A 20,740-nucleotide genomic window follows, 5' to 3' on the forward strand; every position below is an offset into this window, starting at 1 on the left:
GATGTCGTTCCAGTGAACTGTTGAGTCTTGAGCTGGATTAACAACAGCCGGTGTAGTGGTAGTAGTAGAAGTAGTAGTAGTAGTAGTAGTAGTAGTAGTAGTAGTAGTAGTAGTAGTAGTAGTAGTAGTACTAGCCGGTTCGAGACCTTCACCAACTACATCTAAAATAACGAGAGGTTCGTATATGGATTGTTCGCTATGTTTGCTCACCACAGGTTCGGCAATCGATGAGGTGGCAATGGGGGGCTGTGCCAACAGCCTACTCTTGTATTCGTTTAGCAGATGTAAAACGCTTCTAATCATACACATAGCTGCTTGCAGCTTCTGTTTGCCAGACACGATCAAGCTAGGCGAACGAGAAAGCTCATCGGCTTTGCGCAAAGCCAATGAACCCAGTGTCAACCATCTTTCGATGTCTTCGACACTAGCATCACCTGCATTCGCCAGACGATGTGCGCGCAAGAGCAACAAAGCTGTGTTCTTGAAATACTCAGCCATGATGCTAGTTACTCAACTGAGCAGATTTGACAAATCCATCGCGTTATATTCATTACTCGTCAATGCTGATTGGTTGGAAAAAGTATAGAGGGGGGTGAACGATTGTGATTGATCGAAAAATTATAGTGGGGCATCAACAAGTGCAAGCTCAGTATAAAAAGACATTCATTCGTCTGTATTGACGCAGTCGTCGACGTCGATTCCTCAGTTACTACGATGGATTTTGTTGTAGACGTACAGGGCTTCAAAACTAGCTTAAACGAATTCGTATTCAAGGAGATTGCTGTTTGTCCTCTGGAAGAAGATCCAACTCCATCGGTGCTTCTGTTTAAACCACTTTACCCATGGGAGTGGTTATTAAAGAAAAATCAGTGTGAAAACCGGTGGTTAGCGAGAAATTTTCATGGTATTCCGTGGGAATCTGGCGATTTACCGTACGACGATCTTGGAAAAATAATCAAAAAAACACTTTTTGGAGCAACTATTTTTGTCAAAGGTCTTGAAAAAACAAAATGGCTGAGAAATTTGTTGACCAATGCACAGTAAGTGTCTTTTCGTCGCGTATCATCTTAAAGAGAAAAAAATGATATCTAATGATTTTTTTTACAGAACGACTGTGGTTAACGTTGAAGATTTGGGTTGTCCATCACTCAAGAATATTTCAAACGATAGCATTTCCGTATGCAGTAACCACAACGCGTATCTAGTAAATCCACCGTGTGCCTTTAAAAACGCGCTGGCTATCAGTAGATGGATGCTCGCTCGCAAAGTCGTGATATGTAATTTGATTTTTTTATATTTAAGTTTGAAAAATAAATTTTAAAAATTAACGTATCGATCAATCCTTGTTTTTACTCACTTATAATATATAAATTTTAGAAACAAAAAAATATAACATTAAAATACAAAAAAAATATTAGATTAAAAGAGAAAAAAAAAGTACACAAACATTTTTTAAAAATAATAGGAACTTTATTAAAACCAAACAAGAACAAATTTACGCAAAATAAGCACGAACGCGTTTGCTAATAGTCTGACGACATATTGGACAATCGTCAATTCTTGATGCACATTCCATGCATACAGTGATATGTCCACAAGGTAAAAAAAGTACAGCGATCCTAGCATCCAAACATATCTTACATCTGGTAATTTCAAGTTGACGCAAAATATTGCCTATATCTCGCTGAGACTTTTCAACCCTTTCGCGAATTTTATTCATTTTTTCATTTTGTTTATCGATACTCTTCTTATAACCGCGTACAAATTCTTCGCAAACAGATACCATACCAACAGTTGCATTTGCTATGGTTTTCGAAGCACATTTCTCCGTCAAATGTAAATCGGAAAAAAGCTTTGTAACAAGACTCTCAATCGATAACGATAACGCAGGCTCGTCTGTACTCGAAGGTAGGCTAGTTGTTGCGCACGCTGTTGCTGCCCGATACTCGAGCTTATACGGTCCACAAACATCTTTACTTTTTCTTCGAGGAGGAGGTACCGGTACGGGGCTCAATCCGATCGGCACATTGCCACAACTTCTGTTACGAATGAAAAGGCAGCCGCCATCCCAGCGCTTATGTTCCGTCATAGGGTCGTCACCTTCTTCCCAACGACAGATTTCCATACCACATTCAAAACAGCGTACTTGATCGATCTGCCCCGTATAATAAAAGCCGGCCGCAGCAAGATCTGCTGGTCGTACGTTTGCGCATGTCCATTGAGACGTGAAGCTATCCAACCTCGCTTGCTCAAATCTGCACAAATAAAAAAATTTAAAAAAAAATATATAAAGTGTGTTCTATAAACAATAAAACAAATAATTACCTATAGTCAATCTTGTTGGAGCTCATTGTAGAATGTTCGTATAACCTTTCTTCTTTCACACTTTACACTAGTTTACTCTGGATGCGAATGCAACTGCTGATGAGATGCAGCTCATTTTTATAACGAACGATTGAGATTTCCCCTTCCATCCTCCATTAAAAAATTCCATACATGCCATACGTGCCATACATTCCATTCATTCCATACATGCCATACATTGCATAAAAAAATTCATTTAATTTTTATGAGTTATACATACACGTGCGCACGCGTATGCGTATGTAAAGCATACAACTTGTGGGGAATTGACTCAACGGCCTATGCGAGTGACGTCATTTAAAACTGTCGCATATACGCACTGATTTTTAATAACGATATTTTAATTATTTTTAATTGAGAAGAAATTACCTATCCTTTCTGTTGAATTTAATTGTTGACAATTTACATATAAATAATTAATTGTCTACATCTAATACGCTATAAGAAAAAATTAGTAATATTATTTATCGAATTTTTTCTCGTAATAATCTTTCGGTAATATTAAAACTGTCGCATATACGCACTGATTTTTAGAGACATTTTTTTTTTGTTGTTGTTATTTTTAATAACGATATTTTAATTATTTTTAATTATTTATCGAATTTTTTTTCTCGTAATAATCTTTCGGTAATAGATATACAGGAGAATCGAACCTAGCCTCCTTTGCATCTATACGACAGTGCTCTACCGTCTGAGTTATTGTCGCTCTTTCTAAAAATAGTGCATACTAACTGTATATTATTTTATGATTTAGGAAAAAAAAATTATCGTTTTTTTTTAGTATTATTTTGTACACTGAATTAAACGAACTATTTTTATTGTGTATATTTTTTAACTAATTAAAAAAATACTTACCTTATACTTACCTGCTCGTTTCGCTGAAAATTGGGGGGGGGGGGGGGGGTAAGAATAAAGAAAAACACAAGGTTGAATTTATTCGTAATTTCAAATTGTTATTGTTTTAGTACTTACCTTTGCGGCTACGATATATTTGCACATACGTTTGAATAGCACTTAAAAGTGCTGATTTTAAAAAAAAAATTATATAAGTTTTTTTTATTAAACAAATAGTTAGTCTATGTTATATTTAACCATACGTTTGAATAGCACTGAAAAGTGCTGATTTATAAAAAAATAATATAAATTTTTTTTTATTGAAAATTTAGCACTGATATATTTGCACATACGTTTGAATAGCACTTAAAAGTGCTGATTTATAGAAAAATAATATAAATTTTTTTTATTGAAAATTTAGCACTGCAAAAAAAAGTGGCCCAGAAAAGGGAAAAAATACTTACCTTATACTTACCTGCTTGTTTCGCTGAAAATGGGAGGGGTGGGGGTAAGAATAAAGAAAAACACAAGGTTGAATTTATTCGTAATTTCAAATTGTTATTGTTTTAGTACTTACCTTTGCGGCTACGATATATTTGCACATACGTTTGAATAGCACTTAAAAGTGCTGATTTTTTAAAAAAATTATATAAGTTTTTTTATTAAACAAATAGTTAGTCTATGTTATATTTAACCATACGTTTGAATAGCACTGAAAAGTGCTGCTTTATAAAAAAATAATATAAATTTTTTTATTGAAAATTTAGCACTGAAAAGTGCTGTTTTAAATTGATCATGATATCGATTAACTGTCGGGATTGTACAGCTTCGTCAACTTGAAAAAAAAAAAAAAAAAAAAAGTGGCCCAGAAAAGGGCCGATCGTTCGTTCGCTGCAACTTGTCACTGCCAACGGCTTGCCACCACCTACTCTTCGTCCGTTGCGTGAGAAATAAAGAGCGTACGCGCTATCGCGATCCTATATTAATACACATTGGCGTCTCTTCTCCGCACTAAACACATTTTCATTAGCTACTCCCACCACTAATTATGATTGTCTTATGCGTGCGACAAAATCAGTGCTGTCGCGTATCTCGCATCCCTACTCCCAAATCTTCGACCAATGACCGAAACGCGGCTAGTGTTTCAAAAGATGAATAAAAATTCGAACGCCTTGCAACGATACGTCATTGTGATTTTTTTGTCGTGGAGTTGTGAAGTGTTTAGTAAAATGAGTGAAGAACGGGTGGAAAATTTGTTTTCCTTGGACGATGCGTCGTGGCAAGACGCACTTAATGAAGCGATCGAGGCGTTGGGCGAGGACATCGATCTTTCCGAAGATGAAGTCTTCGGATTGATCGGTTTACCGGTGCAAGAAGCAGCGGTGGACGAAGTCGTCGTCGAGCAGCCGCGAACACCTTCGCCGAGGAGGAGGAACGACGACGACGACATCCACGAAGCGGCAACCATTCGGATGCCGCTGACACCTCCACCTTCAATATTGTAAGTACATTTTTTTCATTCTCTTTTACCCTCTCTCTCTCATTCTGTTTTTTTATAATTAATACCATTATACTAATAAAATGTTATTAGTTATACATAAATTTTTTTAAAATAATAAGAGCATATATGTTCTTAAATTAAAAAAAGAGGTTCTGTTCTTTTTTTTTCTGTATACTAATAACACAATTATATATCTAATAATATTGTATTAATAAATTGATAAAATTTTATATAGATAATTTATCAATTTATTAATGTAAAAGTATTATTCGTTATATAATATGTATGTACGTGTGTATATGAGAGAGAGTATATACTCCAATTTTAAATTTAACATTCTTTTCTCTCGCGTACTTAAAATTTCTTATTTTGCGATGTCCGGTTTTCGTCGTCGTAGTCGCGTTATCGGCATAATATAAATATAAGTGTTTCCGATTACAGCACGCATCGGACAGCGCCACTCCAATTACCGCCACCGTCTCCATGCTCCCGATCATCTTCAACGGTGAATGTGTAAGTTGAATATTTATTATACAGATAGATATATGAAACGATTTTTTTTCAAAATAAAGAATCTTTTTTTTTTTTTTTTTTTTTTGCAGGTCTGATGACGACGACGACGACGTGGAGATGGTCTGCGAGGTGATTGTCTCGCGTCGACCACCACCACCACCACCATCACGACGCGTGACATGCGTCGACCTGGTGACGCCTCGAGGAGCACCCGTGATGATGATCGACATCACAACGCCACAACAGCCGCTCTTGGTGAACTTAGTTTCACCACCAGCGATACAAGAGACGTCCTGCCGCCAACGAGAACAGGTATGATTCTTTTTTTCTCTTTTCTTTTTTTTGTAATCGGCAGTAGTATGTTCTAAGTTTTTTTTCATTTTTTTGTTGCAGGTCGGCGATCACAACAACACCATGCCAGTATGCGGGGGCTGGGAGTGCGCACACTGCGTCGCTGGTCGCTGCAGTCGGCAGCCGCAGTGGGTGGAATCACCACCGCAGCGCGGCAGCAGGCGGCACGTCGATCGGAACGGGCCGGTCAGACAGGTGGTGCGAAGATTATTCGCATCACGGTCGAGCAGTCCCGAAGATTCCCCCGCTGTGCGCCAGCCTTCTCGGTCGCCGTCGCCAGCTCCGTTGAGTAGGCAGCTTTCTAGATCGCCCGCGGAATTATCCACAACGGCGCTCATGCAGAGTCTCCGCATCGCGGGGAAAAAGCGCCTGCGCGTCACGAACGAAACCGTCGACGGCGCCCCGCGGTACAAAATAGCAAAATTTTTCACCGCTGACGACGACGACGCCGACGACGACGACGGCGACGACGACGACGACAACGACGCCGACGGCGACGACGGCGACGACGACGACGACGACGACGGCGACGACGGCGACGACGACGACGACGACGACGACGACAACGCCGACGACGACGACGACGACGACGACGACGACGCCGACGACGACGACGCCGCCGATGATAATGATGATGGCGAAAACTAGGCGTTAGTTTTTTATACATTTTTGTACATTTTTTTGTATTTTTTTTGTACATTTTTTGTATTTTTTGTAGATTTTTTATATTTTGTTATATAATAAATAATTATTAATAACAATGTCTTTTCTTATAAATAATTATTAATAATATATCTATATAATAAATATCTATTTATAACATTTATTAAAATTTATTGTATTAGCGCTTGGGCCCTCCCCAGCAGCAGCAGCAGCAGCCGCCGGCGCCGCCGCCCCCCCCCCCCCACATATCAATCGCGTGTGTAGCCAGTATACACAATACGGTATTGCCCGTGGTAACAGTGGCTGTAGCTCTAGCGGTAGAGCATCGGCCTGCGGATCCGGAGGACGCGCGTTCGATCCCCCGATCCGTCCGTTTTTTTTCAGATAAATCTAAAAATTTTTAACACACGCGCGCACACGCGCACACACACACACACACACACACACACACACACACACACACACACACAATAAAACAATCAAAACGCGTAACACAGAACACGCGCGTAGTGCATAGGAATCAAATCAGTGGGAGAGGGGGAAATGCAGAGAACGCACGCCACATCAGATCAAGCCACATCAGATCAACTCAGTAGGGGAGGGGGAGTGCGTAGAACGCACCGGTATACGCCACATCAGATCAACTCAGTAGGGGAGGGGGGAGTGCGTAGAACGCACCGGTATACGCCACATCAGATCAACTCAGTAGGGGAGGGGGAGTGCGTAGAACGCATCGGTATAACTCAGTAGGAGGGGGGGGGGGGTGAATCGACAGTGCACGGGCCGATCGGGAGGGGGGGGGGATGAGGTGAATATGCACACACCTCAACTCACACGCTTCAACTCAGTGAGCTAGTACCCCTCTGAGTTGATGCCCCTCTAGTTTACCTACTCACAACAAATGTAAAAGATATAGAAACTGATATTATTGCAAGAAATTTTAGTCAATACGAAGAAAAATGCAAAGTAAATCATGTATTTACAAATGAAAAAAATAAAACAGTAACTGCAATAGTAGAAGTTCCATCTATTTTATATAAACATATAAAAAACAATAGTAACAAATTATTTATTGGTTGTCAAAACTGAAGAGTCTTCGACGTCATCAATACATATCCGTGTTACAACTACTCAGGTTTTGGCCACGGCGGCGGAAAGTGTGAAAAAGCAAAAAAAGAGCCAACGTGTTATAAATGTGCAGGCAAGCACCAAGCAAAAATGTGTAGTAGCAGCATACTCCAATGTCCAAACTGCATTTTCCACAATGAAACATATAGTAAAAACTACAACGTAAACCATAGTGCAATCGACAGCGAAATGTGTGAAGTTTTAAAAATGAAAATAAAAAGGTATATTGAAATGACAGATTATCCAATTCAACCAACTCATCAAAGATATTTTGGTAGAATAACCTTTGAAACAAACACCCGCAAGATATATAACCGTCCGAGAATAAATAAAAGTTTATCGTTATCATCGTTATCTACACCAAGTCCAACAGGTAATAAAACCAGGAGTACTAAATAGTTTTCTGCAATATTACAATATGGATAACAATTTATATGATATTATATTTGAAAATGAACATAAAACAGATAATATTGATGATCTAAATAAATATAAATGTAAAGAAAATAATATCATTCTATGTATAAACATCAGAAGCCTAAAAAAAATTACAATAAATTGCTAGTATTTCTGAAGAACCTCGATAAAAAACCATGTATAATAGTATGCACAGAAACATGGTATTTAGAAAATCATGAAATGTTCAATATTCCAGACTATAAAATATATTATAATGAAAGTAAAATAAACAAATCAGATGGAGTTGTTTTGTACATGAAAGAAGAAATCATCGAAATTACAGAAATTCTTGAAATAGATAAATTAAAAATAATTAACTCTAATATTACACTAGAAAACAACAAAAATTTGATGCTGTCTGCAATTTACAGATCCCATGATTTATCTAAATCTGAAATCCTTTTGAATCTCAAAGAATTATTGAAAATAAACAAAAAATATAAAAACAATATTTTAATGGGAGACTTTAATTTTGATATATTGAGAGAAGAAATACTAGATCAAGATTTTCTACAAGTACTGCTAGAAAATGGATATTGCCCAGGTCTACATACCATAACAAGACCATCCAATATTGATATTAACAAAGGTACATGTATAGATAATTTTTTTGTTAGGCTAGAAAAAGTCAAATATAAAACTTACGTCCTCAACGTACCCTTCAATGATCACTACCCAATAATGATGAGTCTAAGGAATAATTATAAATGTACACAAAAAACCCATTTCAAAATAATAAACTATTTTAAACTAAAAAATAAAGCCAAAAGAACGGTTTGGGCTGACATACAAATAATAAAATACCCTAACCTAGCTACGAACAAATTAATAGAAAAAATACAAACATGTATCAAGGCATCATCTAATAACAATAAACACAATAAGAATAAAATGAACCCAAGGAGTAATTGGATAACTAAAGCAATAATGATATCATGTGCACACAAAGAAAAACTTTATAATAATTGGAAAAAAGATCCCAATAATACAATAAAAAGACAAAAATATAAAAACTATGTAGAAACTTTAAAAAAGACCATAGATCTAGCTAAAGAAAAATAAGAAAAAAATCAAATCAAAACAAATCAACACAATCCACGAAAATTATGGAAAATAATCAACAACAAAATTGGGAAGAAAACCAAAAAAAAACAATAACATAAATCATCTATTAATAGGTAATAATAAAATTACAAACTCAAACGACATTGCAGAACAAATGAATACATTTTTCAGTACAGTAGGCAAACAGATATGTGATAATATTAGACAACCAATAAATAGTAACATTACTCTACCATCTATGAACAACAACAGTATTTTTCTACATTTAACAAATAGAATAGAAGTTCAACAAACAATGAGAAAAATGGGCAACAAAAATGGAGGATCTGACGGCATCAACACTCAGGTACTAAAGATGATAATAAATCACATAAGTGATCCGTTGATCTATATCTTTAATTTATGCTTACAAAAAGAAATATGGCCTGATGAATTAAAAAGTGCTGAAATTATTCCTATCCATAAAACTAAAGAGAAGTATCTACCAACAAATTATAGAGCTATATCTTTAATATCAAATATTGCCAAAATTTTTGAAAAATTAATACAAATCAGGATTACAAGTTTTTTCAACAAACATAATTTATTTTCTAATAAACAATTTGGTTTTAGAAAAGGTCTTAGCACCAAAAATGCCCTATACTACCTAACTAACTCAATATACAATCAACTAGACAAAAGTAAATCAATAGCAGCAACTTTCTTGGATCTAGCGAAAGCTTTTGACACTCTGGATCACAAAATTTTACTCAAAAAACTTTACAGATATGGAATTAGAGGAAGTGCGTATGAACTTATCAAAAGCTATCTAAGTAATAGGAAACAAAGAGTTAAAATCAATGGTGAATATAGTCAATATTAACAAGTCAACATTGGCGTACCACAAGGTACAATATTGGGACCTTTATTCTTCATAATCTATATAAATGATATGTTACAATTGCTACCAAATGATAGTGTGTCGGCTTTTGCTGATGACACGGCAATAATCGTGAAAGGCGAAACATGGCATGAAGCCGAACGAAATATGAATTTCTACTTAAACAAAATATCCATTTGGCTAGCATTGAATAAACTGTCACTAAACATTGACAAAACAGTTTATATGGCTTTTGGAAATAACTGCAATAGCAACTTAACATATCTACATATAAATATAAAGGGTGCACCCATTCGAAAAGTTGATAACACTAAGTATCTTGGAGTGCATTTCGATAGCCATATGAGATGGGACCTGCATACAAACATGCTATACAATAGACTAAAATATCTAATTTATATTTTCCACAAATTATCTAGGATAATGAGCACAGATAATCTACGTATGATTTACTATGCACTTTTCCATAGCATAACAACCTATGGTATTATAGCATGGGGTGGAGCATACATTGGAAGACTCAAATATATACAAACTCTACAAACGCGACTATTACAAATAATAAATAAAAACAAGTTTATAAATGAAAAAAAATCCACTAAACATAGATCAAACATTCACCATGGAATCTCTAGTGTATCACTATGTTAACCTGCAAGATATGTTCCTAAAGAAAAATTCCGTAACAAGGAAAAAAACTATACAGCCCCTTAAAAGAAAATTAACAATCAGCATTAAAGATAGCTATACAAGAGCTTTAGCCACCTTCAATCAACTACCTTCTCACCTCAAAACTTTAAATAGCAATATAAAAACAATAAAGGACAAAATAAAAAAATGGATCAAAGGCCATCCATACTAGATACTAGATACAGGAATACAATGAACCACAAAATACACTGCAACAATTTACAACAAATCTATTACAAACTAAAGCAACAAGGGAACTTTGATAGTCTAAATTCAGCATTGGAAGTCCATGTGGATGAGGATAAGGATAAGTTTTTCTTGGATGTAAGGACTTATTTGTGTTCACAAGGCACTTGTACACTTCATCAAAATCGTTCTCATCATCGAATGTCTGAATATAACATGAAAAAAATGAAAGTATCAGATAACTACAGAAAAATAATTGAAACAATTGCAAATGTGATTGATATAGCATGGAACTCACAACGGATAACTATTAATACCAAAACAAAAAACGGATTCAAAGAGGGAAAAAGAAACGAAACTTACATTCTAACAAAAACAGATACAACCAACATAAATTTCATTAATAAATATGAATACTGCACATACAAACAATTAATTGGTAAAAAACATATACATTTCATAAAAGAAGAAAGCAAAGAAGATCACAAAGAACCAAAGTAGATAAGCAATGTATGTTCTGGGACACAAATGAGCCGACAAAGGATGCCGCCAATGTATAAGGATACGTGTATGTTCTGGGACACAAAGGAGCCGCCCGATGAAGGTGTGAAGGTAGTGACACCTTTTAATTAATGGTCAGACCCCATGGTGAGTGCCTAAAAGGGATTTGATGTACCTTTGACACCTTCCGCGTGCCAGTGGGCCCCATGCTGAGTGTTAAGGGGTATTTGAAGTTGGTTTGACACCTCGCGCGCGCCGCCAATGTATAAGGATACGTGTATGTTCTGGGACAGAAAGGAGCCGCCCGATGAAGGTGTGAAGGTAGTGACACCTTTTAATCGCGATAAGGTGAGACCCCATGCCGAGTGTTGCATTTGATGTTCGTTCGACACCTCCCGCGTGCCAGTGGGCCCTTCGAGGGGGCCAGTCTCCCCCCCCCCCCTCGATAGTAGGACGCTTCACCCACCCACCCACCCGCCCACCAACCCACCCACAGAGGTTGTTAAGGTAGGATGCTGTAGAAGTCGGTAGGGTGTTTGGTAAACTATATGCTTATGCTGGCTGAGTGAAGGACCCTCGGAGAGGGGGTAGCGTCTCTAGCTTGCTAGACGCGTACGCCGTATAGTGAGGATGCTGTTTTCACTCTCTCTCTCTCTCTCTCTCGCTCTATCCCTCTCTCTCGCTCTTCTTCAATAGTAGGGCGCTTCACCCACCCACCAACCCACCCACAGAGGTTGTTAAGGTAGGATGCTGTAGAAGTCGGTAGGGTGTTTGGTAAACTATATGCTTATGCTGGCTGAGTGAAGGACCCTCGGAGAGGGGGTAGCGTCTCTAGCTTGCTAGGCGCGTACGCCGTATAGTGAGGATGCTGTTTTCACTCTCTCTCTCTCTCTATCCCTCTCTCTCACTCTCCTTCGATAGTAGGGCGCTTATGCTGGCTGAGTGTGGGCCCTCGGAGAGGGGGTAGCGTCTCTAGCTTGCTAGACGCGTACGTCGTATAGTGTGGATGCCGTTCTCTCTCTCTCTCTCTCTCGCTCTCCTTCGATAGTAGGGCGCTTAGTAAGCTTATGCTAGCTGAGTGTGGGCCCTCGGAGAGGGGGTAGCGTCTCTAGCTTGCTAGGCGCAGCCACCACCCACCCACCCACCTCCTACCTTTTGTCTGACTACTCCCTCTTCAACCTACAGCGCCGAAACCGCTGCTTTCAGCGCCACCATAGTGCTTAAAAGCCGTGCTCGATGGGAAAAGAGCGCAGTCTTTCGAGACAGCCCGCTTCACTAGCTTTCTTAGCAGTGACAAGCAGTAGTAGTAGTAGTAGTAGTAGTAGTAGTAGTACTAGTAGTAGTAGTAGTAGTATTACTAGTTGACCTACGTGCATTTTCATTACAATGGCTTCTATTGCTTATTTTGAAAATACAGTACGCGATTTATGGAAAGCCTATTACAACTCAGACGCTAATAAGGATGATTTTATTAGATGGAAAAATATAATAATTACCGCTTTGCATTCTCTTGAAGAATATATGTTACGGCCTAACTTAAGTAGAGCAATACGGCAGAGATGTCAAACATGCGCTACTCATTTAAATTCAATCGAAATTAATTTAAATAATTCCATAAAAGTCGGAGGAAATGTTAATTCATTACGAGTCATTCCAAACCAAATTGAAGGGGATGGAGTTATTTGGCGTGAAATAAATTCAGCATTTGAAAAACGTATCATTACTGCATTCATAGCCAATCAAGAACATAGAGATATAAAGTCATTCTTAAAAGCAGCAAATAAATTATTACAACTACAAATACCAAAATATCTTTCAATTCATAATGCTCGAAAAATAAATATAGAAATGTCAGCTTAATTTACCGTAATAAAAGATAATGTAGAGGACATTCAAGTAAAGTATTTCAACACCGAAAATGTTTCTATTTATAAAACGACAGATCTTAAATTATGGTTTACAGAAAATATTGAAGATGTTATACTTAAAAATTTAGAAGAATTTCAAGAAAAAGATTCTGGTTGGACATTAAAAACTATCATCGGTATTACTGTTAATATAAATAAATTTAATCCTTTCAAACCTGGCTCATATATTCAACTACCAAAACAAATAGCAGATAAAAAAGCAATTATCAACGTTCAAAATACAGATAATGAATGTTTTAAATGGGCTGTGCTTGCCTGTCTTCATCCAGCTAGATTTCATAGCGAAAGAGTTCAAAATTATATGCCCTTTGCGAATGAATTGAAATTCGATGATATAAACTTTCCTGTTGAGGTAAAGAATATTCCTAAAGTTGAAAAATTAAATAGTATTTCAATAAATCTATACATACTAAAAAAATACGGTTTGAAATTCGAAGTCTCACCATATTATATATCAACTTTAAAACAAGATAAGCATGTAAATCTTTTGTTACTACAAAGCGATTATATTGATGAGAATGAAACAGAAAAATCTAATAGATCAAATAACAGTGATAATTTCAAATTAAAATTCCACTATGTATGGATTAAAAACTTATCTGCTCTTGTTAGAAGTCAAGTAACGAAACATACTGCACAAATTTATCTCTGTGAACGCTGTCTCCACTATTTTAATAATAAAGAAAAATTGAATATTCATAAGACTGATTGTTCAAAATTAAATAAATATAGAGTTAATCTACCTAATTTTCCTCTTCTGAAATTTAATCATTATGATCGAAACGAAATGGTTCCGTTTATTATCTATGCTGATTTAGAGTGCTTATTGAAACCAGTAAATAACGGACGATCCTTCCAAGACCATGAAGCCTTTAGTATGGGGCTTTATATAAAATGTAGTTATGATGATTCCAAATCAGTCTTTAAGATGTATAGAAAAAAACTGAATGAAGAACAATCACCCGCACAATGGATTATCAAACAATTTCAGATTTTGTTAGATGAAATGAATCAAATATATAAGAATGCAATAGAAATGAATCTTTCATGGCGTAATCAAATGGATTTCAAGATGAGCAAAATGTGTCATATTTGTAGAAAATATTTTCAACCTGATGAAACAAGAGTCAGAGATCATTGTCATTTGACGGGTCGATTTAGAGGTGCTGCTCACGCATCCTGTAATTTAAATTATAAGAATCCTTATTTTATACCAGTTGTCTTCCATAACCTTACTGGATATGATTCTCATTTTACAATAAAAGAAATAGCTACTAGCTCTGATCTTGACGGAAATGTGACTGTTTTAGCTGAAAACACGGAAAGATATATAGCTTTCACAAAACATGTGGACGGTAGTACTATAAATTTTCGATTTATTGATTCGTTTCGTTTTATGCCATCATCTCTCGAATTATCGAGACTTAACCAAACTAAATATCGTAGAGCATGAATTCAAGATAGATAAATATACAAAAACACAAATAGAATTATTGAAGAGAAAAGGCGTTTTTCCATATGAGTATGTTAACAGTTTTGAAAGATTAAAACAGACTCAATTACCACCTATCGAAGATTTTCATAGTCAATTGATAGATAGCAACATCTCTGAAGCTGACTATGAGCATGCTCAAAAAGTGTGGAATGCATTTGACATCATTGATTTAGGACAGTATTACTCTTGGCCGATATTTTTGAAAATTTTCGTAAAACGTGTATGGACGCGTATCAACTCGACCCGGCACACTATTATACTACTCCTGGATTAACATGGGATGCTATGTTAAAGTGTACAAAAATTGAGCTAGAACTTTTAACCGATATAGACATGGTTTTATTCATCCAAAAAGGCATTCGAGGAGGTATTAGTTAATGCTGTAATAGATACTCAAAAGCTAATAATCGATATATGGGCTCAGAATATAATGAAAAAGAACCTAGCAAGACTTTGATGTACTTTGACGTTAACAATTTATATGGATGGGCAATGACGCAATCATTACCATATAAAAATTTTAAGTGGGTCTCTAACATCGATGAGCCTCATTTTTTCAATGTTTTCGATAACAATGAGGTTGGATATATTTTAGAAGTTGATCTAGAGTATCCAAAAGAACTACACGACGAACATAAGGACTTTCCACTTTGTCCTGAACACAACACACCACCTGGGTCAAGACAAAAAAAACTTTTAACAACACTGTATGAGAAAGAACGATCTGTCATTCATTATAGAGCGCTAAAGCAGGCTATTAAATACGGACTCAAAATAAAACAAATACACAGAGCACTTCAGTTTAATCAAAAGTCTTGGCTTAAAACTTATGTAGATTTGAATACAGAAAAAAGAAAACAAGCTAGAAATGAATTTGAAAAGTTATTCTATAAACTCATGATTAATGCAGTATACGGAAAGACTATGGAGGATGAAAGGAAACGAAAAGACGTTAAATTAATTAGTACATGGAGTGGTAGATATGGAGCAGAAGCACGGATCGCGCAACCCAACATTCATAGTAGTTCAATCTTTGATGAAAATTTAGTAGCAATACAGTTATCATGGACGTCTATTAGTATTAAAAAACCAATATATATTGGACTTTGTGTGCTAGATCTCTCAAAAACATTAGTATATGACTTCCACTATGGCTACATAAAAGAAAGACTACCTCATAAAGCAAAATTACTTTATACTGATACAGATAGCCTCGTATATGAATTTAAAGATGTTGATATATATGAAATAATGAAAGAAGATATCAATAAATTTGATACATCAGATTACTCAGAAAATAATCAGTTTAATATGCCGTTAGTTAATAAAAAGGTTCTCGGTATTATGAAAGATGAATGCAATGGTAATATTATGAGAGAATTCATTGGACTTCGAAGTAAAATGTATAGTATACTAATAGAAAACCAGAAGTATTTTTACCTAAGCGAGTAAGCTTAGCATTAGAAAAAGATGAAGATATGCTGAAAAAATTATTCGAGACCGTGGAAAGAAAGGAGTTGTTTATTTACCATCGAGAAGGCTCGAATTTTGAATTTAAAAATTAATCTAGCATAATATGTAAATGTATAAATAGTAAATAAATTTATATTTAAAATTTTAATTATCTCTTTAATTCAAATTTAATTATTCCTTCAAATCCTTTTTTTGGAGAGGTTGAAGTAATTCCTTATGAGTTCTTTCTGCTGAGTTTCGACTTAGTGTAAAGGTCTCATAAGCAATGTTAGTGGAAGCACCTCACAGGTGAGAGCGATGGTTGGGGCTCTCACCATTCCCTAATAAAAAATAAGAAAGAGGGGGGGGGGATTTCGGCGGCTCGAAAAGCGAAGTAGTGGGGTTATATTCTAAAATATCGATAAGATGTTAATAGGAATACCATTCTGTTCGAAGCATTGGTAAGAAGAAGAAGTAGTAGTAATAGTAGAAGCTTAGCCATGCCAGCTATAAGAGACAACAGGAGATCTCACTCCTCTTCTAAGCATGTATGGTTTGCGAAGAATGTTAAAATACATCATCTTCCATACGAAGAAAAAGACTCTAGAAAAGGTATTTGGGAGCAAATAGCACGAGATCACGAACGTTTCCAAAGACGTATTGCTGAATTGAATAAAGTTATATCACGAGTATTACTCAAGAAACGTATATTGATGATGAATAGAATGCTTGGTCCTATATAAGAAAATCATCACACTATATATATGTTAAATAAAATGGAAATCTAATTTAAAGTAGAGGGAGGCGGTTGTGGCGGCTCGAAAACCAAAGTAGTGGGGAAAGGTTTTAAAAGAGCTGTGAGCCTCGAAGAGCTTCATTCTGCCTCAAGAATCGAGTAGTAGCAGTAGTAGCAGTAGTAGCAGTAGTAGCAGCAGTAGTAGCAGCAGCAGCAGCAGCAGTAGCAGCAGCAGCAGCAGCAGCAGTAACAGTACAATCAGCAGTGAGAGCAGTAGTAGTAGAAGTAGTAGTAGAAGTAGTATTAGAAGAAGAATACGTAACATTCTAGATTTCTTTACCTACAGCAAGATGAATTTTGAAATGTTGAATAACATTGGAATGAAGCTTTTCGATATACTTCCTGAAAAAAGTCATTATGAATTGCATGAAGATGAGAATTATCTAATAACATTCATGAGACAAGATGAATCTCGAATTATTCTTGAACTCGATTGTGAGTTCGAAATTGTTCTACCGGACCGAATGTCAAGAGCGATAATTCATCATTTGGATCTTTTTATTTATCTTTCTGATAGAGTACAAAAATATGCATTATTTATTCAATATTATGGATGTGATCGATTTCAATTTAATATTAAGTAAATGTATTTGTATATCTTATTAGTTCTCAATAAAGATTGTATTATATAAATTTATTTTCTGGAGAGGTAAATGAGTCATTAGTGTTTCTATTAAAGCAGGTTTCGACTTGTCTTAATGGACTCACTAGTGTCGAATATAAAAAATGGAAGTACCTAACAGCTAAGAGCGAAGGTTGGGGCTCTTATCCTTAAAATAAAAAAAAAAACAATGTAATATTTATAAATGAAAACAATTATTTATTTAAATACAAGCTAGACACATATAAATTTATATTTGTAATTCATTGTTGTATAGTCTCCTTATTTATCCAAGAATTGTGAGTATTATCAAAGCCAAGCCATTTTACATAGACTTCATTACCCCGTCTTCTGAGAATTTTTTCTACAAGATAAATATCAGGATACATAGCTTTCTGTAGTTCTTGCTCATAAAAACCTCCAACAATGGGATTTTCTTGATAATCTAGTAGGTGATATGTTACAGGTTTAGTTCTCGAAATACGACGAATAGTAAAAATTTCCGTAGACCAATTAGGCGTATATCCTTTTTCAAAATCGTGTTTAAATTTGCTCACTTGCACTTCATCTCCTACCCGGAATTTCGGTTTTTTGAAAAGACGATGGTCGTAAGAGAATCGTATCAAGACCTGCATTTCATTTTCTTTAGTCACGTCTTTAGGGATCATATTTATTGTGCGATGTCTTCGATTATTATAAGATTCTATTAACCTAACCCGGGGAGAAACTCAATCCACTTATAATTTCCTATTAAACTGAATTTTTTCCACATAATATTTTTTAGTGTTCGATTGAAACGTTCACAAATTGATGCTTTAAGATTGCTATAAGTAGAATAAAGGTTTATTTTATATTTTTTCATTAAACTTTGAAAATTTGTATTGTAGAACTCTTTGCCTCTATCCACTTGGAGATTATTAGGAATGCGTCCCTTTTTTAATACAGACTCCATTGCGTTAGTGACATCTGTAGCAGTTTTCTGTTTCACTGGAACTCCCCAAGCATATTTAGAGAACGTATCTATAATAGTTAACAGATAGCGAAAACCTTTATTCTCTCTAGAATAGTTTTGCATCTCAACAAGATCAGCTTGCCACGTCTCATCTATTCCGCGTATATCGACTTTTCGACGAGGATAGTTTCGACGTGCTGGTTTGTGTAACTCATCCACCACTCTTTGATGTTTCATTTTAAAGTTTTTTTTTTAAAATTTCAAACGGTTCAATATTTGTAAAAATGTCTAACGGTCCAATAGTTTTTTCTATCACTTTCTCTTTTTCTTTCTCTTTATGATTACTAATATTATCTTTTTCTAACTTAGCAATAATTACTCGATGCTTTACTAATTCTAATCTTATTGTATCCAATGATTTTGAGAGATCATTTATCATACTCGTAAGCGTAGTAACGTTAGCTATAATAGTTTTTTGTAACGTTCGTAAGTTTACAGTATCGTTACTCTCCTGAGGATCGGCTATATAACAAATTCTTTTGTCATTCGCGTCGTATTGTCCGTCTTTAGTGATATTATACCCTATACCAGGAGAACCTTGATTACCCTCCTTTTTTTTCAATGTACGTCCAAACACATCAACACTCATTTTATTACTAAGGAATATTTAGAATTGTCTTAATATATATAGCCAGCTTCACGTAATTCTTCAATGATTGAATGAATTTCATTAATATGACTAGGATTACCAGCGGTTTGTTCGGCGATAAGCAATCTCAATCGATCAACGAGCTCGTTTGGATCATCCCAATATACATAATGAAATAATGTTCCTTTTCTTGCTATTTTATAGTTAGCAAAAAGACCTCTTCCATCAATAGTCAATTTTCGCTTCTTAGCACTACCACTTAAAGATAAATTTGGACCAATATACTTTTTGAATTTATTTACATGCTTATTGCGATATTCTCCATTTGTTTCATATCTCTTACGATGAGCATTAGTGATTTCAAGAATTTTTATATAATTTTCAATATCTGATGAACTGATTAATTTAGAATTAGGTTCTTTACGAAAGAGAAGTTCCATTAATCCAGGCGTCTTGCTGAATGCTTTATCGTTCACAGTCACATTATCGTTTTGGAAAGAAATTGGAGAATTGCCTATGACATATGTATTTTCATGCAAGCGAACGCCAAATGTCTTGTCTAAATTACTTTTCTGTTGCGGTTCATGCAATAGTCGAATATAGTTTCCTACAATCGAGTCATCCAATAGCTGTTTTTGTTGTTTTGAACTAACATTGTCTAAATTTATTGCGGTTCTATCAAGTGTTGATTTACTAGTCTTACTAAATTCGTCTTCATCACCATCATCAGTAATAGACATAGCGGATTCAAATGTAGAATCAAGCGGATGTAATGTTGAATTTAAGTCATTAACAGTACTATTGAAATATCGAGATTTATAGGGAGTGTCAGCTGTTGTTTTTGACTTGAAAACTTTATCGAACGTAATTTTCTTCTCCTTGTTCGTTTCCTGTTCAGTATTATCGTTAGTTTTATCAATAGCTACCTCCACAAGTTTCTTCAATGGATCAACCATAGGTTTAAAAGTTTCATTCAATGTATTTTATAAATCAGCTTTGTCACGTTTTATTAGTTGATACTTATGTCTGATGGCATCACGAGCCTCAGATAATTGCTCGAGCGTCTTCTTTTCTTTTTCAAAATTAGCCATGTTGACGCTTGCAATTTCTAAAGTTAAATAATCTTCATTTGTTCACTCCGTTATATTTATAGCAAAAGAATCGAATCCTTTTCTATACCGTCCATGATTGATTGGTCTATCTCTATCAATAACTATAAATCCATGATTATCGTCTCTCCAACATTTTGAACAAATTGCTTTAAACTTCTCAAAAGTCATATCTGAGTTAACATGATCGTTATAAATATGTTTAATATTCACGTCATCTTGTCGAAACAAAACTAGTAAATTCACATTATCTCGAATGAGATGCTTCGGTATGCGAGCGTATGATTGACAGAGATAGTAACTATCTACCTTTTTATGTCTTCCCATACAGAAGAATGCTCTCACGTTGTCCTGCTTTTCAGTGGCTATATCGTCAAAAATCATGATGGAATTTGGATTAGCTTTATCCGGTGAAACAACTGCCTCATGCTCGCTGAATGCATAATACTGTATACCATCAATCGGTTCCAATAAATCTTTTAAAAACTTATACTTTGGTTGATTGAGAGACTTTGAATAAACATAAATGTTTTCAAATCTAAGTCCATTAGGATGTGTGATTAGTGTTAGCAAACAGTTAGTTTTCCCACAGTTACTAGGACCACAGAAAACTGCTCGAATAC

General features: G+C 35.5%; 1 protein-coding gene across 1 annotated transcript in view; it reads left to right on the plus strand.

Moving 5' to 3' along the window:
- The first annotated feature begins 4,427 nt into the window (after positions 1-4,427).
- The window catches only part of LOC131669319 (uncharacterized), a 54,641-nt gene continuing 38,328 nt past the window's right edge, over positions 4,428-20,740 (plus strand). The window contains exons 1-4 of the mRNA XM_058944110.1: positions 4,428-4,699; positions 5,141-5,212; positions 5,302-5,524; positions 5,606-5,906. Of these exons, the coding sequence (XP_058800093.1) occupies positions 4,428-4,699; positions 5,141-5,212; positions 5,302-5,524; positions 5,606-5,906 (868 nt within the window). The remainder of the gene's footprint in view (positions 4,700-5,140; positions 5,213-5,301; positions 5,525-5,605; positions 5,907-20,740) is intronic.

Source organism: Phymastichus coffea, unplaced genomic scaffold (assembly GCF_024137745.1).
Source record: "Phymastichus coffea isolate CEN01 unplaced genomic scaffold, Cenicafe_Pcof_1.1 PCOF00007, whole genome shotgun sequence".
Lineage (NCBI taxonomy): Eukaryota > Metazoa > Arthropoda > Insecta > Hymenoptera > Eulophidae > Phymastichus > Phymastichus coffea.